The 25,509-nt window shown below is 47.0% G+C and overlaps 1 protein-coding gene across 1 annotated transcript in view; it reads left to right on the top strand.

Annotated features, from left to right (window-relative positions):
• Nucleotides 1–24,944, top strand: part of LSMEM2 (leucine rich single-pass membrane protein 2) — a 106,088-nt gene extending 81,144 nt beyond the window's left edge. Inside the window, exons 4-5 of the mRNA XM_069644125.1 lie at nucleotides 21,099–21,332; nucleotides 23,710–24,944. Of these exons, the coding sequence (XP_069500226.1) occupies nucleotides 21,099–21,332; nucleotides 23,710–23,843 (368 nt within the window). The 3' untranslated portion in view covers nucleotides 23,844–24,944. The remainder of the gene's footprint in view (nucleotides 1–21,098; nucleotides 21,333–23,709) is intronic.
• The last annotated feature ends 565 nt before the right edge of the window (nucleotides 24,945–25,509 follow it).

Below are 25,509 nucleotides of genomic sequence, written 5' to 3'. Positions count from 1 at the left end.
AGCAGGTGCAGCACCCCTTCCCACCCAGGAGGCTGGGGACGGAAGTATCCATCGGAACTGTCCCTGCTCCAGGGAAGGGAAGAGTACACCCTTGCACAAACTAGGGCCGGAAAACTAGGGTCTGCATCTATGCCTCAACAAATTCCATAAAAAAAATGCCATACCCAAAGGGCTATGCATTTAAATAGATGTAATACTAAGAATCCTAAAGATCGCAATTATCCCAGGTGGAAGAGGGAACTAAAGAAAAGGGGTGCGTCAGCTGACGTCCAATTTTATGACTGCGTTCAAATGGACTGAATCTGGATGAGGGGCAGCTTATGTTTTTGTGATATTCTGGAATGAAATGTAATAAAAAGTAAAAGAAACTGAAACATCCTTGCATTGTATGGAGCTCAGCACATGATCAATACCAATGGCCAAAACTGAGAAGGTAAGAGAATTCATGAACGGATGCAAAATCAAAAAAACATTTCGGAAGAGAGAAATAAAATCTTGTCATAAACGGATTATGTGCATCCACAATGCACACGTTTTTGAGTGGTGTCAATTCAGTCAATTGGGTTGTCAAACTGGAGGCGATTTTTCAGCGATAAGAAGAGGCGAGGCATTGAGGACTCCTCCAAAGGATTACATTCTGGAGTAATTAAACTAATGAGAAATTGCTAGATTATTCTTCAGTTGGTGGCCTAATTTTACAAAAATGAAATATAGGGCCGCATAGCGCCATGGCTGCCTCCAATAACGGTACCGAGTCCGCCCTCATTCAATGGGGAGTTACCGTTCTATTCTGACCTTTGCGGGACCGGTAAATCCCCATTGAAAATACCATTCCCCATTCCCATTTGAGCCCCCATAGGGCTCAATGGGAATGGGGAAGGTGCAAATAACGGTACCGCAATTTGTTGTTCCGTTATTTGCTCCCTGGACCCTTTGCGGCTCCCGCTAAGGGTGCCTGGTGAAACCAGGCGGCCTTTGCGGGAGCCGTAAAGGGACCTCGGAATAGGGTGCAAAGGGATTACCGGCACCGGTGTCCTTACCGGTGCCCATAATCCCTTTGCGCCAGCCTCGGAATGAGGCCCATAATACTAATTAAGATTTCAAAACAACGTACTCAAAGCCCCACTTTAGGGAATAGCTGTCCCACGAAATGCAAAGATTCTGGTATGAGCAATAAAGAAGACTGTTTATTATAAATGCTACAGTGTTAAGGGACTTGTTAATTTACTGGCTTGAAACCTGTATTGAAATTAGTGTAAGGTGTTTAAATCGTCTCGAGGGAGTTATATTGAGGAGGATTTTGGAAGTGCAGAACTGCGTGCCTGTTTGCGTACTGCCATTGGAGTTAAACATAAGAAGAGTGGCACTGTGGTTTAGGGTTACTAAATTATCTTCCATCCGGATATATGCTCTACTGGGTAAAGAAGCCGGTGAGCATGGCAATAATTCTAGAAATCTTTGCCTTGTTTTCGTGGAGGAAATTAACTGGGAAATAGACTGGACATTGGAGCTAAACCAACAAAATAAACAACTCCTCATGAAGATGGAGAGTGGGACTTTTGCTACACCAAAGAGCTCTTCAAAAGCTACTGGTCTACTCAGGAATGTCTGGAAACATACATTCACTGCTGGTCATTGGGCCGGCTCTCGGCGGATCTGAGATCCGGCACCAGATATGTAGCCGGATCTCGGGATCCGGCCAGAGTCAGCTGCCCAAGCCCATGAACCGCGCTGGAAAAAAGAAAGAAAAAAAAAAAGCGTCCGCGACGGCAGCATTGCCGTTTACCGCGGCTTTGGCACTGATGTGTAATGCACAATGCTCACTACATGTACAACTGAAAGGAATCAGTTGTACATGTAGCGAGCATTGTGCTTTACACACCAGTGCCAGAGCCGCATAAAAGGCAATGCTGCCCTCGCGGGCGTTTTTTTTTTTCTTTTCTTCTTTTTTTGGCACAACAAAATGAGCCAGGGCTCATCAAGGGGGCCTGGCCTAACTGCAGGCGTCCTGCTGGTCCGTTAGGCCACGCCCCCCTGAAGAGCCCCAGCTCAATGGGCTACTGGCACCCCTGCCAGGCATCCTTTTGTAGTGATCAACACCCTCTCCCAGCGCTTTAAGTGGGCCGGGGCCTGCCGGGGCTGGGCCCCGGCAGGCTCCGAAATTTCGTTTTGAGGCGGGGCCCTGCCGGGGCCCACTAATCTCCCCGGGCAGCCCCAGCCACTACACGAAAAGGCATTTTTTTCTACAGCCTGAAGCTCTCGCTCGTGTGCGAGAGCTTCAGGCTTCAGAAAAAAATGCCTTTCAGCTATAATGGTGGCGCCGCACCTGCGAGGCATCCCTTTAATCAAGGGATGCACGTGGGCCGGCGCCACCATTATGGAGAAATGTGAGGCCGCTGGAAGCAGAGGCCGTGCTTTCTAAATACTGAAGCTCCCGCGGATTCGCGGGAGTTTCAGTCTTTAGGAGAAAGGCCTCTGCTTCCAGTGGCCTCACCCTTTCAGCCTTAATGATGACGCTGCCCCTCCCCAGCTGGCGAGGGGCAGCACCACCATTAAGGCTGAATAGGCGAGGCGCTGTCCCCTGCCAGGCAAGCCTATACAAAATAAATGCGGAGATCCGCACCCTCTCCCCCATAGGGGGGAGGGTGCTAATCTCTACAAAAGGCTGCCTGGCAGGGGTGCCAGTAGCCCATTGAGCCGGGGCTCGTCAAGGGGGCGTGGCCCAACAGCCCATCAAGACCCCGTTGTTAGGCCACGCCCTCTCGATGGGCCCCGGCTCGATTTGTAGTGCCACTTAAGGCACTGCCCTCTCCCATGGGGGAGAGGGTGCTGATCTCTGCATTTACTTTCTCTTCAGCCTTAATGGTGACGCTTCCCCTCGGCAGCTGGGGAGGGGCAGCGTCACCATTAAGGCTGAAAGGGTGAGGCCGCTGGAAGCTGAGGCCGTTTTCCTGAAGACGGCCTCAGCTTCCAGTGGCCTCACGTTTCTCTCCACAATGGTGGCACCGGCCCACGGGCATCTCCTGCTTAAAGGGATGCCTCGCAGGTGCGGCGCCACCATTATGGCTGAAAGGCCTTTTTTTCTGGAGCCTGAAGCTTTCGCACACGAGAGAGAGCTTCAGGCTTCAGAAAAAAATCCTTTTCGTGTAGTGGCCGGGGCTGGGAGGGGAGATCAGTGGGCCCCACAGGGTCCCGCCTAAAAGCAGCCCCGGCAGGCCCCGTCCCACTTAAAGCCCTGTGGTAAAAGGCAATGTTGCCTTTGTGGGTGCTTTTTTTCCTTTCTTTTTTTTAAGTATTTATCTGATCGGCTGGTCACTACCAACCCCGCCCCCTCTTCCCCAACTCCTCCCCCACCCGGCACTTGTGGGATCCCCCACCACATTTTTTCCATTTCCACCACTGCATACATTCATACCAGGAAGTCTGCAGCCTTATTTACTGAGGTTCCCCAGTCCATGGCTAAGGGGGCAATGCATGTTGGCAATGTATGTTGGCAGGTTTGAACCTCCAGTAGCTGGGTGTACTAAGGACCCAATTAAACATTGCAAGGGAGGAACAGAAGTGTCGCCTATATCACGAGCTTGATATAGTGGAAACCCTTGCACTCTTTCATGCATGGCAAAAGATTGCAATGCTTGGGCAGATTTGTGCATAGAACAGTGATACTGCCTTAATGTCCCATGCTACAATTTATCCAAATCTGGAGGCAGATGCTACCCAGTTATGGCAGCCCAAACATTGAACTCACTCCCCTACGCACTCCGCGCTGATCAAACCTACCCTAGCTTCAGGCGTAACATTCAGAAATGGATCAGAACTAATGACGTCGCCCCATAGGACTCAATACCAAATCAGTGCGCGATTCCAAACATACCTATAGTATCGTATACTAAACGTCTACTTACATGGATGACCTCTATGTACTTATCCCACTGCTTACTATTTTTTCTTCTACTGTCATCTACTCATATTCTAAATTGTATATACGAAATGACTTGAACAACGTACTAAACATCCGCACAACTCCTTGTAAATACTGTGACTATATATAGCTTCCACATGTAATACTATGAACTGTAAATATTCTAAACATTGTACCTACAATATTGTGACTGTAACCTGCTGTAACATAAGCCTAAAGCCTACTTGTACTGCCTGCGCCCAGTTACCTTCGGGTTTGGTGCACCATACAGATAAACAAATACAAATACCCTGTCAACTACTTTCTGGGGTCGATGTATGACGGGCCTCGCGCCGGCACTAACACTAGCCCCGATGAAGCATTGGGACGGCGGGATGTCATTGTTGAGCAGGGATGCTGTACATTTTTTTATCTACGGTACCTTGGCCGACGATCGAGTGATAGCTAAATTTATTTTTAGAAGTACGGTAACAAAATAATTCATGTTAATTAAGGTCTTACGAATTTTGGTGCATATTTATGCTTTGCTAATGGAGAGCGTGTCATGTGCTGTAAGACATGTATGGTAATTTGTGTTACATGTTTTAATGGCGTGTTAAGCTTATAGCTAAAACACGCCCAATAAATACATTACATGTACTTTTTTTTATTTCTATCATGACAAACTGCCTTTGCTAAAGAGTGGGCGCCATTGGGCTTTTACTGTTTCATCTACCTTTGCAGCAGCATTCGCAGTGTGTTATGCTAGGTGCCATTTGTAAGGCACCCAAGTAGACCCTTCCAATGCAGGGCCTGTCAAGGTGCACAAGCTGAACAACCCACTCAATGCTCTGCACGTGCACGTTTGGTGATAGGAAAGAAATAACTGTGCATGCTCTGATAGAAAAGAGACCGCTGACTGTGCTTCAGCGGGAAGAGGATAAAGGGATTTAAGCAGTATCTCTAATAGGCTAATTCTGGGAAATGGGTTTTCGGTTAATATGCAGGCGAAACAGCTTTGCCCATATCCATACCTTAACCACATGTCCCAAGCATTGGGTTATGCAATGGAATTACAAGCAAGTGACCACACTTGGCATGTGCAGGGCTAGTGTATGCTGTAAGAAAGCCAGTATTTTTCCCCAACATTTTTGTAAGCAAATTGTTGCCTCATAAATGCAGAGGGAGTGTTTGTGTAAGGCAATGTAATAAATGTAATATGGGTAGAGGCTGGAGAGTGACTGGTGGGGGTGCGGGGTTTCCTGGGTAAGCAGGGGCTGCATGGAGTCCCCCTTGCAATTTCGCAGCAGGAACAAAATAAATGGTAAGAAAATGGTGGTAAAAATATACTCCATTGAAAAATCAGTATTCAAAACACAAAGGCTCATTGCAGGTTTGCCGGTCCAGAAAAATAAGTGCCGGTGATAACGTATGCCAGCACTTTTCCAGACGAGCAAACTCCAAGTTTGCTGGTGTGGTGTCTTATGGACTGCATGGAATGGGGGAATTACTGTTGCTGCCACCTGTAATCTAACGGCAATACCGGCAGATCAGGCGCCGGTAACAGTAATACTGTTTGTGGGTATCCTGGGGTATTACTGCCAGGATACCGGCAAACAGGTAATGAGGCCCAAAGGAACTGCTCGAAAGCACATTCCAGCATGCAGTGGAAGTGGTTCAATTATGGCCAAAGGTTTGATGCATCAGCATAAACTAGGCATGATCATCTGAACTGAAGGTGGTCACCGCTGTAGCTCTTCATTGCACACATTCTCAGGGCTTTTTACCTGATGGACCCCTCTGGAGTCCCTGCATGCATGCAACAGGCCTGGACAATTGGTAGTTCTTACATGCTCATGGGGTTCCCTAGTAAACCCCCTTTGGGTGTAGAGGCAGCTCAGAATGGCATGGTAATAGATTGCTGATCATGGTTTGTTTCTATGTATGGAATGTATAAAGTGTTACCCTAGTTGGGAAGTAACAGAGCACTGTACAAAGGGGACACACCCAAAGAGTCACAGGTAAGGTGCAGGGGTAGCAGTTGAACTGGGAGGGGTAGGAAGCTGGGGGGATATGGGAACTCCAAAGGTTGAGAAATAGAGTTGAGTGAAGCAATAGGCGATTGGCTAGATGTTCTTTGTAGAGTAGGATCTTCAGGACCTTCCTGAAGTTTAGGATGGAGGGGGCCAATCTTATTTGCATCGGTAGCTTGTTCCATTGACAGGGTGCATAGAAGGACCAGGTTTCTGTGTTCCCCTCTTGTACATTTTGTTTCCAACCTGGCAAGGTTGTGGCTTCTGGTGGTGCACTGACCACCAGAGATGGTGTGTTTCTCAGCTGTTATCGTTAGGACACCTTTGTAGGTGATGCAGGCAGTCTTGAACTTGATGCGTCCATGAAAGGGAGCTAGTGCAGCTCCTTGAGAACGAGGGTAAAGTGATTGCATTTCTTAATCCGGTGATGAGGTGTGCTGCAACTTGCTTGGTGACTTTCAGGGGGGCCAAGATGGCATCTGAGACTCCTGCGAGTAGGGCGTGGCCACCTTTCATGTGTACGATCACCAGGGCTTATACAACTGTTCTGAAACTCCGGGCAGGAATGAAAGGCTTGACTTTGCAGAGCAGCACACGCTGGGGCCATTCTACCTGGATCTTCTTGGTGATGTATGTTTTTAATGAGAGGTGACAGTTGATAGTAAAGCTGAGAGATTCTGTACTGGGTGAGAGTCGAGTCATGCTCCAGATAAAATTTTGAGGTGGGAGTGTTTTGCTCCCTATTTTTAAACTTTGAGAGTAAATGTGATTTCAAGAGTGTAAAACTGACTTTTCCCCTTTGCTAGAGAGTAAAATGTGTATGACATCCAGCCGACGTGTGCAAAAACTGTATGGAAATCATTACCATGTGGCTGCTTTCTGCATTGTGGCAGAATACACCTTTCATTATTTCTCTAAGGTCTGGCCATTTGATCTCTCCTGTACATATTTAAATGTTGAAAACACAAAAACCTAGACAATTCCATAGTAAAGCAAACATGAATTGTATTGTGTGTAGTGAGGTTGGATAGCAGAATTGGCTTTTTATGTTTAATGAAAGTCCTCATTTACTGGAGCTATTACTACCTAATAGTATGTCAATGTTATGATACAACAGTGCAGAGGCAAGGACTCCATGCTAAATTCTATACTTAATCTCATGGTCAAATGGTTATTTATATAGCACTTTTGGAAAAGCCCTGTGCATAGAACATATTTATTACAATTGTCACCAAACCGAAGTTGGTACTCCTTTACCAATCTTGAAAGGATGAAAGGTTGAGTTGGCCTTGCCGGGATTCGAACTTGCAAACTACAGATCGCAGCAATGAGTGCTCAACAGACTGAGCTATCTTATTGGCCAACATCCTTCAGAGGTCTGTAAACTGAGTATCGACTGAGGTATAATAATCACAGTGCCTAGATGTTGGACAAACCATTTATGAAGCGCTACATAAAGTTAAATACCCATCTGGATTATCACAGGGACAGGTTTTGCTGAGTTTCTGTTTCAATTACAAATGTAGCTTTCATTTGTTTGTTTTTGAACAGCGCTTGCACTTCCTGGAGAGTCAGGTTTTGGATGTTTTAATTGTAGTCTTGAAGATTTGAGAGGCTAGAACACCTGTGATTGGTGTAATGGCAATTACACACCCTTGAGCAAAGACTCTGCCACTGACTATTTATAGTAATGTACCCCATTGACTGCAAGGTTGAATGGATGTAAACTAGACCGTGCATACTTATCATTTTACATACAGTTGTTATAATTAGAGTGTAAATCAAATTATAAGTGTAAAAATTATCTGCCTCTGCATGATTATGCACACAGCACAGGAACTCTGAAAAATACAATTGTGCAATAGTGGTTTGCTTTTACTGGAAAAAAAGCATAATTTGTTACAAAAGATTGATTCTTAATTGCAACTTAGTTTTCCATCTTCTTAATTATACAATCCTAAAATGCTAGGAAAATAAATATACACAATTCTTCTGTTTGCTCCATGAGCATCTACACACAACCCAGCAGAAGCTGAATGAAAATAAACCATTCCTTTTATCACAGTGTGCAGTTTATTTTTTTGAAAGGTTTCAGAGAAATACATTCTATTTCAGAGGCTTTTCTCCATGGCTTGCACATACATGCATGTAGATACAAATCAAAAGAAGCATTCTGGTTTCTGTCAAGTAACCTGACCTTTGCACTGGCCTCTGCTCTAAACCTGTGCGTAAATGTACACCGGAAAATAATAATGCTGTTGTAATTAGAAGATATTTATGCGTAAAAAGGCATGGGACGAACCTTATCTGGAGGCCTGCATGGAGCCATTGAGCAACATGTCAGTCAGCCAATTCTAGACTTGGACATCCTTTTTGGGGTTTCCTAGGAGAACCAATTGAACCTTTCATGGGTTGAGCTTCAGGCAGGCACTGGGCATCCAGGCTTGGAGAAGGATACATCTTATCATTAAACTGTGCGTCAGCTATCTACTGGTGTGTCTCAATTTCATTCTTGGTGAGAAATTCCCCCAGAGTTTCCATGTTGGGTTTGAAGATGACAGCAGATGGGATGCAGTCTTGAGAAACTTTGTAGATTACTGGGCAGTTCAGAGATCTGTTGGGGCCCATCTGGAGGAGTTTTCCTCTGTTAAAGAGAGACATGAGGTGCACCACGGCAGGACTGTTCTTTTGAAGCGCATGCATGTGGTGAGGATGTTGAGGGCGGCTTCATGGTTAGCTGTATCAAAAGCAACAGAGATGTGAAGTAGGACAAGTAACCAGGGGTTCCCTTTGTTCAGGATATGTAAAGTGCCACTGATAGCTTAGATGGTAACAGTCTTTGTGCTGCATCGTTGTTGGAAGCTGGATTGGTAGTCCTGTAGGAGATTTTGCTGAATGATCTTGTCACATAACTGGACTGCAATGGTCTTCTCAATGGATGTATACGAATTGTTCGAACTACAATTGTTCGAATTACAATTGACCTTTGCACAATTGACGAATTGTGAAGGTCAATTGTTAAATATATGCGGGGAGAAACCCCCCGCAACCCCCCATTATATATATATATATATATATGGGATACATTACTCACCGTAATCGTATTTCTGATGCTTGTATCTGCTTAGATTCACATGCTGTGCATAGGCCGACATCTAGTGGAAGCTGCGGAGTATTACAGTTTGTTTTTCGAAACTCGAAAATGGGCGTCGACACAGGCGTGCCAGTAATACTATCCCTAGTGTGACGTCCACTGTACCCAAGATCCCTCACGCGTCTAGGATCCTCAGATTGTATTTTTTCTGACATGAGGAAGCATGAGGAGTAGCGTGAGTACAGATAATCCAAGCAGATAGACAGAAAGGTAAGACTACAAGCAATCATGCGCCTTCTCTCGGAGGGGAGGAAGGGTGGGTCGCATGTGAATCTAAGCAGATACAAGCATCAGAAATACGATTACGGTGAGTAATGTATCCCTTCTGAGGCTTGTGGAATCTGCTTAGATCACATGCTGTGCATAGATTAGCGAGCAGTACCAGAAGAAGGAGGTGGGATGTGAGAAGGGTCATGAGCAAACAGGTGTCTTAGAACCGCTTGTCCCACTTGCGTATCTGTCTTGGAATGAGTGTCAATGCAGTAATGCTGAGTAAAAGTGTGAATAGAGCTCCAAGTAGCTGCTTTGCAAATGGTGTCGAGGGGAACATTTGCAATGAAAGCCAGAGTGGCCCCAATGCCTCTAGTAGAGTGGGCTCTTGGCGTAAAAGGCAGAGTTTTTTCAGAAAGAGAGTAACACAGCTGTATACAGTTGATAATCCACTTCGAGATAGCGCCTTTAGAGACGCGATCTCCCTCTCTGCCTGTAGCTACGGAGACAAACAGTTGATCTGTTTTCCTTAGCGGTCTGGTTTTATTTACATAGTAGAGGACCGCCCTACGCACATCTAGGGTGTGTAGTTTCACCTCAGCCGAGCTTTGCGGGTTCTGGAAGAAAGCCGGAAGCTCGATGGACTGGTTTACATGGAACTTTGATATAAATTTAGGTGAGAACCTAGGGTGTGTGCGTAAAACCAGTTTGTCCTTGTGGATAGTAAAGAAAGGATCCTGCACTGACAGAGCCTGAATTTCACTGACCCTTCTTATAGAGGTAATGGCTACTAAGAAGGCCGTTTTATAAGTCAGGTGTTTGAGACTACTTTTATGCATGGGTTCGAAAGGGGGGCCCATGAGCTTAGCTAGCACCACATTAAGGTCCCATCCTGGCGGTGGGTTCGAAATAGGAGGGTGAAGTCTCTTTACTCCTTCCATGAAGGCTTTAACTACTGGTACTTTCCACCACGACACCTTGTTATGGGATGTGGTGTAAGCCGAGAGGGCTGCCAGGTGTACTTTCAGAGAGTTAAAAACCAATCCTGCATCCAGCAGGTGGAGCATGTATGTCACAACGTTGGAAGGAGTGCAATCAACTGGGTTGATTTGTTTATTCTGGCACCAAATAACGAATCTCTTCCACTTGTCAAAATAACAGTGCCTTGTGTTTGGTTTCCTGGATTCTTTTAGGATGTCCATACACCTTTGTGGTAAATTGAGATGGCCAAACTCTATGACCTCAGGAGCCATGCTGCCAGGTTCATTGAGTTGGGTTCCTGGTGCACTGTTTGACCTTGTTGCTGGGACAGTAGGTTGTACCAGGCTGGGAGTTTGATGGGCTCGCACACCGCCATCCTGCGTAGGTGTGGAAACCATGGTTGTCTCGCCCACATGGGAGCAACTAGGATGAGCGTCATCGATTCCTTGTTCATCTTGTACACCACTTTCCTGATGAGAGGAGTTGGTGGAAAAGCGTACGCAAACATCCCTGACCAGTTCATCCACAGGGCGTTCCCTTGGGAGTCTGGCTGGGGGAACCTGGATGCAAATCCTGGGCATTGTTTGTTTTCGCTTGTGGCGAATAGGTCTATAGTGGGGAAACCCCACTGAGAGAAGAGATCTTCTACGATATCTCTGTGAAGGACCCATTCGTGTTCCTCTGGGAGGGAGTCTCTGCTTGGGGCATCCGCTAGGGAATTGAGCTCCCCTGGAACATGTTGCGATGACAGGAAGATGTTCCGTCTGAGTGCCCATATCCAGATTTTCTGGGCAAGCTTGGACAGATTTGGCGAACGAGTCCCTCCTTGTTTGTTCAAATAGAACATGGCTGTCGTGCTGTCCGTCCGGATCTGCACCGACAAGTTTAGCAGATGGGGCTCGAACGCCCGAAGCGCTCGGAATACTGCCAGAAGCTCTAGCAGGTTGATGTGGTTCCTGGCTACTGAGTGAGACCAGAGACCCTGAGCTGTGTGGTGGAGATGGTGAGCTCCCCACCCAGTCAGGCATGCATCTGTAGTCACCACTGCCTGTACTTCGGGATCGTAAAAGGGTTTTCCCCTTGCGAGATTCTCTCTTGTCCACCAGTGTAAGCTCTGTACGAGTGTTGGCGAAACGACCACTAGATCGTCCCACTGACCACTTGCCTGAGACCACTGTTTCGCCAACCATTCCTGCATGGGACGCATGCGCAGACGCGCGTGGGGGACCAGGTAAATGCAAGACGCCATCATGCCCAGTAGCCGCATTGCTTTGCGTACCGTTATTTGTTGACCTGACTGATAATGTGGAATTTGCAGTAGTATATTCCGAATTCTCTCTTCCGAAGGGAAGGTCAACCCTTTTTGAGAATCTAGGATTGCTCCTAGGAACTGTTTTGAGGTGCTTGGCACCAGACTTGACTTCTTCTCGTTGATAGAGAAGCCTAATTCGTGGAGGAGGTCGATAGTCCTCTGAATGTTTGACCTGCAAATTCCTGGGGTTTCCCCCGTTATGAGCCAGTCGTCCAGATAAGGGTACACTGGGATTGCCTCCCTGCGTAGGTGTGCAGCAGCCACCGCCAGTACCTTGGTGAACACCCTTGGTGCTGAAGCTATCCCGAAGGGCAGTACCTTGAATTGGTAGTGGCGACTGTCCACCTTGAAGCGCAAGTATTTTCTGTGGGCTGGGAGCATGGAGATATGAAAATAAGCATCTTTCATATCCAAGGTTGCCATGTAATCCCCCTTTTTTAGGAGGGGGATTACCTCTTGTAGCGTGGTCATACGGAATTTTTGGGGCTTGACATACTTGTTGGCAGGCCGTAAATCCAATACTGGGCGCATTGTTAAATCTTTCTTTGGCACAAGGAAGTAAGTTGAATAGATACCCTTGTTTACCTGGTGTCCTGGGACGAGTTCTATCGCGTCCTTTTCTAGCAGAATGGCGATCTCCTCGAGAAGGATCTTCTGATGTTCTAAGGAGTGTACTCTTTGTCGTGGAGGGTGGTTCCGGGGACGCTGCAGTAATTCTATACAATATCCTGTGGACACTGTTGACAGCACCCATCTGTCTGAGGTGATCCCTTCCCAAGCCTGGGTGAAGTTGGAAATGCGTCCCCCTACTGGGGTTGCGTGAGAAGGGACCCTGAACTGAGCGTCACTGCTTTGGTGGAGGCGTGCCACCTCCCTTGTTGGGGCTGCCTCTGCCTCTTCCACGACCTCTTTTGTTACCCTTGCTGTAACTCTGGGTAGACTGCTGGTTGTTGTTCCATTGTGTACCCTGTCCTTGGGCATAGTTGCCTCTTTGTGAATTTTGGCCGCGTGGGCGACGAAAATTACTGTTCCCCCTCTGATTAGGGGGTTTGTTGGTAAGCTGGCCAAGGGATTTGAGAGTCTCGTACTCGTCCTTGGCATTCTTAAGTGCGTCTTCGACCGCTTTCCCAAACAATAGATCGGGTTCCACCGGCTTGTCTATTAATGAAGCCTGTGTTTCTGTTTTGAACCCCGACTGCCGTAACCACGCATGTCTCTTGATGACAGTACCTTCTGCTATCAATCTTCCTGCGTTGTCCGCGGCGTCGAAAGTTGCTTTTAATATGCAACCAGACACGGCTCTCCCTTCTGCCGAGATCCGAGCCAACTGGCCCTTTAACGGTTCAGGAGCAGAGGCTATGAGCGCCGCGACCTCTTCCCATTGATGGCAGTTGTAACTTGCCAATAGGGTGGTGGAGTTTGCGATCCTTGCTTGGTAGGCGGACGTTGAGGCTACCTTCCTGCCAAACCCGTATAGTCTTTTGCTCTCCTTGTCGGGAGGAGTTTCTGATGACGATAAGGGTGTCCCAGCCCTCTTCCGAGTGTTGGTAACCACTAGGGAGTCTGGTTTAAGCTGTCCTCTTATATAAAGAGGGTCAGACTGGGCTGCCCGAAAAAGTTTTTCGACTCTGGGGTTGACGGCTCTGGTGAGGTTTGGATTCACCAGGGATGGATCTATTCTACGTTGGATGGATTTAAGGATAGGGATGGTTTGAGCGACCGGCCTCCTTTCTCCCACCAACTCTTCTGCGAAGTCCCTTTCCTCCTGTACACCGTGGGTGTCGATGTGAAAATGTTCTGCCGCGCGAGTGAGAACTTCATTAAGGAGGGGCTGGTTATCAACTGGCGAGTCGGTAACTGGGGCTTCGCTTTCTACCGGGGAATCTACTCTGTAAATTTCCTGCTCGTCTTCTACCTCCTCCAGGTCCTCATCATCCGCATAGTATTCAGTCCCGGTTTGTTCCTCCATAATTGAAAACTCCTGGTCCCCTTCAGGGAAAGGCTGTCCTTGGTATCTGGGGTGTGGAGTAGAGTATGGAGTAGAGTAAGGCTGCACCTCGAAGGGTTCAGATCTTTCGAACCGGGCCTTTTTACTTAGGGGGATAGGATCAGGGGCCTGAGGGTGTGGCCCCTTGAGGGTCATACGAAAGGAAGTGTTCTGGGTTCTTGTCATAAAAATCAGCTAAGGAAGACATCCTTGACATGACCCTGTCTATGTCTTCACTGGACCATTCTTTGGAACAGGGTATGGCTTTAGTAGGCAACTTAGAGGACTTATCAAGGGTAGCCTTGCTGGATGTTGATGTCCCAGTAGATTTATGTTTGACTGTCTGCTTAGGGTGGAAGGATGGTCTTACAGGAGTGGAAGGCTGTGCTTTCCGCTGTTTCCCCCCCTCCCCGTGCGTGGAAAAATGTTTTCCCTGCCCCTTGGAGGCCTCAGAGACTTTCGACGCCTGGCGTCGAGGGTCGGGAGAGGTACCTTGTTTTGAGCGTGGGGCCTCGCTGGTGTTAACTGCGGCCTCGGTCTCCTGGAGCGCGGCCTGGGGGTGGAAGTCGTCTTCGTCTTCCGACGATCGAACTTCCGTTAATCTAGGGAGCGAGGCACTCTTGGCAAGAGTGGATGATTGCCTTGCGTCATGCGGCGATCTCGATCGAGAGCGCCCAGAGGACACCGAGTCGGACCGTTCTATCTGTGCCTCTTTCCGAGAAGTCGACGTCGTCGAGGTTCGGTTGGACTTAGTGTGCTTAGTGTGTGTAGGGTGTGTAGCGCTTGCGTCGCCGGGGGTCTTCCCCATAGCCGCCCTGCCGGACAACCTTCCAAGGTCGGGGACCTGCGCTCGGCAGTCTTTCGACGCCGTAATGCCGTCGCCGTCCGAAAGTACGGCGTCGCTGCCATCGCTGAAGGCGCCCTCCGCTGCCATGGCTGCCTGCCTGGCGTGGTGGGCCCAACGCTTTGTCGAACGGTCCTTAAGTGTCTTAGGCTTAAACCTACTACACGCTCTGCAGTTCGCTTCGGGGTGGTCCCTCGGCAAGCAGAGATTGCACGTGGCGTGCCTGTCGACCCAAGGGTATTTGCGGTTGCACTTGGGGCAGAATTGGAAAGGGGTACCCTCCATACGCACCTTGAGGCAGCGGGCTGGTAAGTGTAGGAAATATATAAGGTGTACCTATATACTAAGAGTGAAGAGTATGTACCACCCCCCACTCTCCCTACTTGCAGGGCCGAGGCCAGCGGCCTACTAGGCCCGGGCCGAGGCCAGCGGCCTTCCGAGGCCCAGATCCGTCGTGCAGCAGCCGACGGTCGATGTCTTCTCCAGCCGTCGTCGAGGGTCGACGTTGGGGTGGGGAAGGATGTCAATAAATAATTTTACTTCAATAATTAGCAAAAGTATGGCTAAGGCCAGGGAACTCCGCAAGATGCTTCCGACCAGTATGGCGGAAAAAAACAATCTGAGGATCCTAGATGCGTGAGGGATCTTGGGTACAGTGGACGTCACACAAGGGATAGTATTACTGGCACGCCTGTGTCGACGCCCATTTTCGAGTTTCGAAAAACAAACTGTAATACTCCGCAGCTTCCACTAGATGTCGGCCTATGCACAGCATGTGATCTAAGCAGATTCCACAAGCCTCAGAAATATATATATATATATATGTGGTCAATTCGGACCCTCGACTTTCGGTCAATTAGGTAATTCGAACAATTGTGTTCGAACAATTTGGGTAATACCTTCTCAATCACTTTGCCGGTGAATGGTAGATGCATGATGAGGTCATGTTAGCCAGGTCATCCGGGTCGAGTGTGGATTTCTTCAGCAGGGGGGGAAATTGGTACAATTTCAGTGCATTTTGGAGGGTGCCTTGCTTGAGGGATGTGTTGTTGATGTTGGGAGAAGGTGTGAGAGCTTGACTTTTGATAACCGTCACAATGGAGAATGGGAAAATGTTGACTGCAGTTGGATGGTTGGAGGACTACAAGAGTGTTGCTTAGGTCTCCTGGGGTAATTGTCCTGAATTCAGTCCTTCTTGATATGTTGCTGGTTGGTATGGGCAGGATGTCTTATGTGTCTGGAGCACTCAATGTGTTGCCTTATTTTTTCTCTCTTTTCTGTTAGGAAGCTGTTGATGGTGTTGCATTTGTCGATGGACTCTGGTACTGCAGGGCCTGACAGTGAGTTGAGCAGTACTTATGGCTTGGAAAATTGCTATTTTCTTGTTGGAAGCTTCTATGATGGTTGTTGTCTAGTGGTTTGGTGATGAGTGTTCTGCATATCATTTGCAGGGATCTCAGGGTTATGAGGTCCTCTTGTTGGTGGTATTTCTTTCAGAATGTTTTTCTGTGGATTGTGCACTTGCGACCAATGAGTTCCTGTATGTACAAGGGGTTTATGTTTGTTGAGTCGAATTAACAGTGGTGTGCATGGGGTGTTGGTGTTCTCAGTAAGGATGTGGATAAATGGGCTGAGCTGGGGACTGGCATTCTCCAAGGAGTCAGATATGGAAGCGGAAATGATGAGGTTTCCTTCCAGTGCATCCATGTGGAAGTTCTTGAAAGAGCAGTGGGTGTCTTGATCCATTTGGGAGGGCCCCCATGATGGAGATGTGTGTGGTGGAGCGGGATAGGTATGGCAATTTGGTCCGAAGGCAGAGCAGAGACATTGATGGCTGGAGAGGCGGTGAATACCAGGTTGAGTGTGTTGCCTCTGTTGTTGGTTGGCTCTGTGATGAACTGCTTGATATCCCAGGTGTAGAGCATTTAGATTCTCTGGTTTTCTTGGTACGAGTATGGCTATTACTTAAGCCCAGTCCTGTCAACTTGAAATGAGGGACCTATGCATACATCTCACTAACTTGGTACAGAAATAGATTGGGGGAATAAAGCAGGGAAAAATATCACGTTTTTCCAATAGAAGAATAGATGGTTGGCAAAGCGATTAGGGGATCAATTCACAATGAGTTGCACAAATCAAAAAAGTGCAGGGAATTCACTTTTTGTGACGTGCTTGATTTTGAGAAATATGGAGGTTACTTTATTTACCATAGTGATATGCACATTTATTGGGGGCGCTACAACAAAGAAAATTATATACTGGCTGGCCTCCTTGAATACACTATCCTAACTAACTAAACTGCAGGCTTGGTGGGGAGATGGTCTCGCTCTCTCAAACTTGGACTGGTACCCACAGGTAGGTTATTTGCAGGAGGCAAACATAGGGCTAGAGTTTCTCTGAGGACCTGAGCTTGAGCCAATTGGAGGCAACTCCACAGTTTCCAGAGGCTGTCCCCTTGGTGTCTCTCAACCTCCCTATCTCCGGGTCACTGCTCTACTACTCACCAGCTCCTCTTTCACTGCCGTCTTTGGCTTCTCGTAGAGGTGGCAGAAACCAAAACTTGCAGATCCACTCATACTGCAGACCTCACACAAGGCAAGTTGCAGGAGTGCCAGTGCTCAGCCCGGCCTATAAATTAAGTGCCACAAGCACAATTTAAGCACAAAATATCAATCACAATTGTATGCAGAATTATGCAACACAAATGGTGACCAATACCACACACAGACCATAGCATCAATTTGTCAAAGCCTCGCATTAGGGGTCACATTGTACTCTCATGTATAGTGATATAGTCTGCCCATCTAATGATGTGTTTACAGATATTGTAAAAATGCACGTGCACATTCTGAATGCTCACAAGGCCTACTAGGACTGCCTTTTTCTTTCTCCTCATTGTTATTGTATTCCTTTCATTCCAATGTTCCCTCCCCGTTGCCTTGTGGACTCTTTGAAACACAATTTACTTGATGTATAAGTCCCTTACAAATGCACAATAAATAAAATAAATAAAATAAAGGGTGTCGCACTGGCCTGGTCACGTCCACCCACAAGCCCCACTTCAATTCATTCGATCTTGATAGTATGTGCTCGACTCCGATCTTCAGCTGCAACCACCCCAATACACTGCACTAGAAGGCGGTCTGGTTTGACTTTCAGTTATTGCCCGTGGAGGATGCAGAGCACTCCTGAACCTACCTACAATCAGTGAAAGAAGTGTACCAAAAAAGTAGTGGAACTGTGACTCCGGCAGGAGACATAGTAGGTAGGAAAGGAGCAACGTGCAACACATTTTTCAAGGGTTGCAGCCATGCTGCTTGATAGCTAATTGAGTTGAAATAGATTTCTGCTTCGCTGTAACTGATCGGGTGGTAAAGTGGAGAAGTGTGCTTTAATTTCACAACGAACCGTTCCGGAATGGTGAAAATGGTTGCAAAAATGAGTGGAGCTGTTAATAGTAAAAAATAAAGGTAGTGGAACTCTGCTCCGCCTGTTCCCGCTCACTTCGACTACTGCAATGCAGCCATGGTCACTTGAGATGAAAAGGGAAGAACATTTTCCTCAGTGACTTTCGATGAACATATGAAAAATCGCTTCTCTCTTTCTGACCGTGCCTGCCCTACATACCGTGGAGGCATGTATGCACTGACATCAAATTCATTCGGTCCAGTCGGCTCCTAGAGCTCTTGCTATTTAACTTGCCTCCTTATGCACCATTCTTTTTCATGCACCCCTACATTTAGCAAATTCTGCGGAAAAAAATAAGTTCCCTCATGAAAACATCAATGTAAGCGAATGTACTATGTGCCTAACCCAATCACTGGTTATGCCACTAGCATTCATCTGATCACCAAGGCAGGATATGAGATAATGATAATCATTGGTTCCGGACATCTCTATAAATTCACTGGCAACACCACTTTACTGCCCTTCCATTCCATGCTGACTCCTCACCCTCTGCATTCCCTCCTCTTTCTCCTTCAGCCCCCAAACTGACTTTATTGCAGCTGCGGCGGCACTCGTTTCCACACCTTCACCTTCTTCTCTGCTCAGAACTACCACAATGGAAAGGGAATTGGGGCTCCATACAGGGCCCCACCGTCTCTTTGCATGGGGCCATGTTGGTTAAGGTTTTTCCTTCCTACAACAGGATGTTGTGCGTGTCCTGTTGTAGGAATGAAAAAACTTTCTTTTTTAGCACCCATGGTAGCTGCTTTGGTAACCCGGGGTGCTAATGGCCTTAACACCCGATCCGGCCCACTGGATCAGGTGTTAACGCCACAATATCGTACTGTTGCTTGAAAGATCAGTCAAAATTACAGCTTCTGGTTCAGACTATTGTAGTCTTTGAGGTTCTCCTTCCTTGTACGAGAAACAGATGTGGTAGAAAAAGTCACAATACACATGGCCACCGCTACCGTAGCACTGGCCATATGTATTGTAACTTTTTCTTACAGCCAAACCTGCACCAATGTGATTAACTTGGTGAATACTAAAGGGTATGGAGTGTACTAAAAATGCGCACATAGACCTTCATTGCAGTAGATAATACTTGAGTTATCAATTCAGAATTCATGACAACATAGAAAAATATACATGAATAAGGCCATTGGATATATGTGAAAAGAATTTAATCGAAGCACAGCTGACAAGTGTTTCGACCACTGGGTCGTTATCAAGGCAAACTGGTAATGCTGAGCAAGATCCCAATTGGGTTATTACTCCTTGAATAGAATAGCTGAGAGCTGCACTGCAGGGATATATCCTCAGTCAAAGATACCTTTGTAATAGGTCATCTGAATTAATGGCATAGGTGCCTGGTTGAGTATGTAGTAGGCACAATGGCCAATAAAATAGTCTCGAGCTCACTTAATTGAGGAGGTATCAATACCTCGGATTCCAAGTAAAAGGGATAAATCCCTCTCGGTAGACAGCAATGAGAGTGTAACTTGGTGGTCTCAAGTTGCCCTCAGAAAATGTGCATGCCAATTTCGATAAAAGCATGTTGATTTAGTACCATTTAGGCACATTGTCCACCGAAAATGTCTATGGCATTTTTGCATTGTCACTGGAAAATAAAAGTGCCAGTTTTGCACTGCCCCAAGAAATGACCCATGACCTCAAGAGCAATATTTTACTATTGCTCCCGTTTACCATATTCCTAGGTTCCACAGTCTCCAGTGCTATGCCAGTTTAACACTGCAAACACAAAAGAAAATTCCAATGCCATGCCAACGTTGCCCCATCCATGCAAGTTATTATGCTAGTTTCCAAATTCCTGAATATGAGCATATTACTTTCATATTACCACTATAAAAATGCACCATTTGATTTAGCAAATTGTCATTTTAGTATCACGTTTCCAGCAGAAAATTGCTAGTTTCATATTTCCCTCAGAACACATCAATCTTTCCTTTCATTGTGGCTTCCATACAGAAAACAGCCCTACTATGGGACACAGCAAAGAGGGAGAGGGAGGGGTTGTTACCCAACTCTCTGACCCGAAAGTACCAGGCGTCCAGCTTCAGTGCCGGTGAAAGCTCAGGCTATGGGACCGGAGACATCCCTGAGGCTTGTTGTAGCCTGAGAAAGCACCAACATTCTGTGTCTGTACTAGAGTGTAGACAAACATGTATTGCTCATGCACATGTGGGGCAAAAATGTTGTTGATGCAGATTGATTGACCCAGCATGCTCTGTTCTTGGATCCTCCACATTGAGTTGTATGGCATTGCCACACTGGCGATCATGGATGAGACCTGTATGGTGATGGTCAGGCCCCCCCACCCGTGCTCCCTCCTAGCTCTGCCACTGGGTGGAGTTCTGATGTTCCAGGGAAAGAATGAAGCAATAGAACCCGAGGAGGGGGGCATTATCGCTCTGGAATTGCCCCAAGGTGATGATTACAAGCCCGAGCAAAACGAGGGCTTTAGCGTAGCTGCAGGGGTCGGACTGGTAATGCCCCCCTCAGAGGGTACTATTGCTATTAGTACCCTGGCATATTATACCTGGGTACTAATATTATTTTCTAGAGCTGAGAAGCAGCATTGAAACCTTTTCTCAACTCATAAAAAGCAAAACAAATGGCTGTCAGCGATCAGGCAGACCTTCTCCCTTTCCATGGCAGCCACTGAACTTAATAGAGAAAAAATCAGCAAATAACATGGCCACCATGGGAAGCGAGAAGGGACTACTTGTTGTCCCTTCTCGCTTTCCATGGCAGCCAAACAAAATGGCCACCATGGGAAGGGGGAAGGGACTACATGTAGTCCCTTCTCGCTTTCCATTGAGTCTAATCGCGGAACAGAGATGTGCAGCGTTCAGTCCTGTTCCCGGTGCTTGTGAGAGACAACACATCAGAATGTAAGTGGGGAGGCGGGGCCTTAAATATGTGGAAAAGTGGGGTGGGGAAGGGGGCACAGGGAGCAAACTTACCTGATTACTGGCAAGGGAAGATAGCAGCCTCCCATGCCGAGGAGGCTTGGAGAGGGGTCTTACCCTGTGTGGTAAGGCCCCCATTCCAAGCCTCCTCATTGGCTGGGAGGCTGCTACCCTCCATCCCCCCTCGACGGGGTACTTATGAATATTGAAAGACACCACTGTCTCTTTAACTTCTTGGTCCTTATGTCTGGAAGAACTGTCCTCTTCCTCTAATGCCCTCTTCTCTTTCTTCTTAGGAAGCTCACAGCCCAGCACCCCCGGAACGTCAGACACCCGTGTTCCAGTGAGCACCAAAACCTTGTTGACAGATGAGTCAAACACACCGTCGCCTCAGCCTTCGTTCACAGTCATGGACTGTTTCCAGTGGCCCATCTGTGGACCCACCTGCTGCCGCCTGGTCCTGTATACTGTACTTGCCAGCCTGATTATAGGGACCATAGCTCTCATTGCTTACACGGTCGTCTTGAGTGGTACGTACATACCAATTAGCCCTCCAACAAAAAAGCTTCTAGAGCACACCTCAATTATGATTCTGCTGCCTTGCGAGTATGACCCTTCCTAAACCTGTCAATCAACTTTCGTCCAAAACCACATTGCTCACTGATATTGCAGTACTCACCCCATATGCAGCTGTCAGTGCACCTGTTGTAGAAACACACCTCTCATGGCCCATGTTATTTCAGCGTGTTTCTTGCTCATGCTGACATAAGCCTGGATCAAAGCACTGAGAAGGAAAAGGAGAGGGCGGAGAGGGTACAGTAGCAATAGGCTGTCTGTTGCTTGGAAAGTACACGCACCCTCAGAATTGAATCATTTTTAGGTTTATCCCTCAGGAGGAGTGTGACAAATTAACTTCCAGGGCACCAGTGGTCTAGGGATGAATATCTGTTTCCAAAACCATCAAACCCATCAATCGGAGCCACACCTCTAATACACCAGAAGGGATCCAAACAGATTGGAAACACAAGCAAATTATAAACCTCTGTGTCCATTTTTGTTAACGTGGACGAAATGGCAGCTTATCTTCGCAAGGCCATGGATCGTTGGTTAGTTGCCACACAACGAAAATAGAGCGAAAATACAATTATTACCCAGTGATAAAAGGGACTGTCCAGTCAGGATTGTATTAAAATATCTACTTTTTTATTATTACAACAGACAGTTCTAGGACACTACAAAAAACAACCAACCCTGTGAAGGAATGCAGAGGACAAACCATTTCAAAGAAGGAAAACGGATGCACTCTGGCTACTGACACGAGGGTAGTCAGTATAGTAATTAATCGCAATAGTTAAAGGAGACCAGCCCACCACCCCAAGGACAATGTGACACACAGCAGACGATGAACTTTGTCAATCACACAACCCTCCCAGATCTCATCCATTGGCACAGTGCGTTTCATCCAGGATCAGAAACATGCCCATTCATATATTTTTAATATTACAACTTTAATATCACACTTTTGTACAAGTCACACAAATACAATTATTAACCTCGTGCTCTCAATACTACCAGTTTTCATGCTTACTTTACAAAAGAAGAGATACATTAAATTGGTTTCTTATATTGAGCTACATGCCGGTCTCCAGCCTCGAAGCGCAGTACCGCACCTGTGCTGCTCAGTGTACTCTTGCTTACAGGACCAGGGTGTTGCCCCTGAGCTATGCTCCTAATTTAGGGCCGTTAAGACTTCTTCATTCCACCCCCACCCCACGACCTACTCAGAAATAGATAGCGTAATTACTAATTCTTTTACCCCTCGTGACATCCTCGCTCTCTCCTCCATGCCTCTTCGCTAGTCTGCACCCCCATTCCAGCTTCTGATACCAGTTAACTGACAACCAACTTTGCAGGGGTTGAGCCACCTTTTCAAGTATGACGCCTTACTACCCCCCACCCTGTTGTTTCTGAGGGAAACCCCATCGCCATCGCCCTAGCCCCATGCTTACCCTCATTGCCCCCCTATTTCCTGGAACATGATTGGCTATTTGCTTCACACTTCACTGCCTCTTCCTCCCCCAGCTCATGTTTTTGCCACTCCTTGCTCTCCCCTACTAGATTTGTAGCCCTCCACCACCCACTTCAGGCTGGAATATAATTGCAGCACTTCCCGGAGGCGCCCGTTTTGATCAATACGGCCTGATGGCCTGCTGATCTGCACCAGCACAAGTCAACTGTGTGCAATCACATCATGGCTCAAGACCTCATGATGTGGGACCTCACAATGAGGAATTGGCGCCCATGATAAATCCGCCAGGTCCCCTATATAATACTATGGACTCCATGAATGGGAACTCATGATGTAAGCGGTGATAATGTCACCAGATTATGGTAGTTTTTCCAATAGCAATACTACCAAACTAGTAGTTTTTTACATCACGTGTCTCGGGAGGATAGCTCAGGGGCAACGTGCTCGCCTTGGAAGCAAGACGACACCGAGCAACATAGGTTGAATCCCCAGGTCCACGCTTAGAAACCGCTGGGTATTAAGCGCGTTATAAATAACCTATCATATCCATGCTAAAGTGCAGGTAGTGCGTTTCCATTGTTATATGATTTGTTCTGCAATTATATTAAATGCTTCAATTATTATATTCCGTGTATTGTACAGGGGTAATTATTTAATGATAACTTGTTAAATTCTCGCTTCCAATGTTTTACTCTGTGCCCTGCACAGCGCTCTGTTGCTCCCGAGCTTGGTTTGCAGTAGAACATATATCAATAATAATAATGAGTTTCTCATGGCACAGTACCCTGGGACCCTTTGAGGACCAGCCCCCACCAACTCAAAATGTAAAAAAATGAACTCAGTAAATAATGCATTTTGCCCTTTCTTGTGCCCCACAGAACATCACAGCGAGTCCATCAGCGCCCTCTCTGCGAAGCTGGCGTCCCAGGAGAAGTCCATCCGGCAGCTGAGGCTCGCCACCTCGCGCGTGTGGCAGTGGCTGAATGCCAGTGATCCTCTGGGACACACGTGAAGCGAACTCAAGCCCTAGAACCCACCTTCCGGTGGTGGACGCAAACATCGGATTGACAGCCGGGCATGCAGAGAGCCACCTGTTTTCAGCAGCAAGTACCATGGGACTATATTATTGGGAAGAGAAGCCGACCTCTTCCACTTTGTTGACAACAACCTTCTTGCCAGGGCAGGACCTTATTTGGCTGATGCCACACGAGGGCACCTTTTGAAGCTGTTGGAGGCTGGAATGTTTGATCACCTGGCACAGGATGAATTTACTCAAGCAGAATGACCGTAGTAATCGAATACGTTTTGTTGCAGTCCTACACATGTAAATGCACAGTAAAATCACGTTAACAGTGAACTTCCACTGCAAACCACTCCAGGCCTCTAGGGCAGCAGAGATCTCAAGTTGTCCCATGTGAAGGGTGAGGTATTCCTCTAGTGGCATCACTACTTACCTTCGCCTTCATCAACGGGCACGGGCAGGGTGCTGGGGGCTTCATACACAAGGCAGGCCTGTACCAAAGGAAGATGCATCATCCATCAGAAAGGAGCGGAAGCAACAGAAACATGCACGAAAGAGCTCTGAACATCAGTGAAAATAGCACAGTGAGGGGACACCGTTGTTAAGCCTGTGATGCGTTGCCATAACAGCCTGAGATCTTCCCAATTCTTAAAACCGTCATACAAGACCAGTGCCGGCCCCAGATCTGCCAGCGCCCTGTGCAAGATTTGTCGGTGCCTCTCCCGCCCAACATTCTGACAGCCCCTGTCGGGGCCTCGATTCCTCCCCAACTCAAAGATGTGTTTGGTTGGCACCTAAACAAAGGAGCTGGTGATTACTTTTGTTAAACCTATCTCGGTCATCAGCAGCCCATTTTTATGATTGTATAGGCAATTAGAACTGCTATGGGACATTTACAAATGAAAGCCCCACACAGCCCCAGTAACCTCCCAAATATGTGCGCCAAACAACAGAACTGAGCCCACTGCTGTTCTTGTAAAGTGTGTTTAAGGCAGCGTGATTCTTTAATAGGCGCTGGGCCAGACCCATACTGAAGTTTAAATGACAAAGAGTTGGAGGCAAGGAGCCCTTTAATTTGCAGTGCCGGGGGGGGGGGGGGGGCACCCTTGAGCCGGCACTAACTAAGACACTTCTAAATCCTTGGTGCATAATGGGTAAAGGCAAACCTGCACGGTTCCCTAAAAACCTACACTTTTTAAATCTTGGACTGACCATCACCAGATTTGGGGGGTAACCACATCTACTTGCACAAATTCACTTTGGTGAACTTTGTTGTAGGGTTTTAGGCTTTCTTTTTATTTATTTATTTATTTTGGCATTTCTATAGCGCAATAAGCCCAGGGGAATCACAGTGCTAGTTACATATGAGAATTCATGTCACCGAAACAGAGTTACTTCAGTTACATAGATATTTGCATGTTACACAGGGAGAAATCAAGAGATGGAAAAGTTTAAAGCACAGCCAGAAAGTTACATGATTGTCGGCTGGTGTTCTTCTAGTGGTGTACTCTGGTTTCCTGTTCTTCACAGAATAGCCACATTTTTAGGTGCTTGCGGAAAACCCAGTAAGGCAGTTTGGATTAAGTGAAATGGGCAAGGTGTTCCAATTCTTAGCAGCAACTACCCAGAAAATGGTTCCACCAGACCTTTGATGGTT

The sequence above is a fragment of the Ambystoma mexicanum genome, chromosome 2p (genome assembly GCF_040938575.1).
Source record: "Ambystoma mexicanum isolate Mex_15411 chromosome 2p, UKY_AmexF1_1, whole genome shotgun sequence".
NCBI classification, from domain to species: Eukaryota; Metazoa; Chordata; class Amphibia; order Caudata; family Ambystomatidae; genus Ambystoma; species Ambystoma mexicanum.
This window is presented reverse-complemented; position numbering and strand designations above follow the sequence as displayed.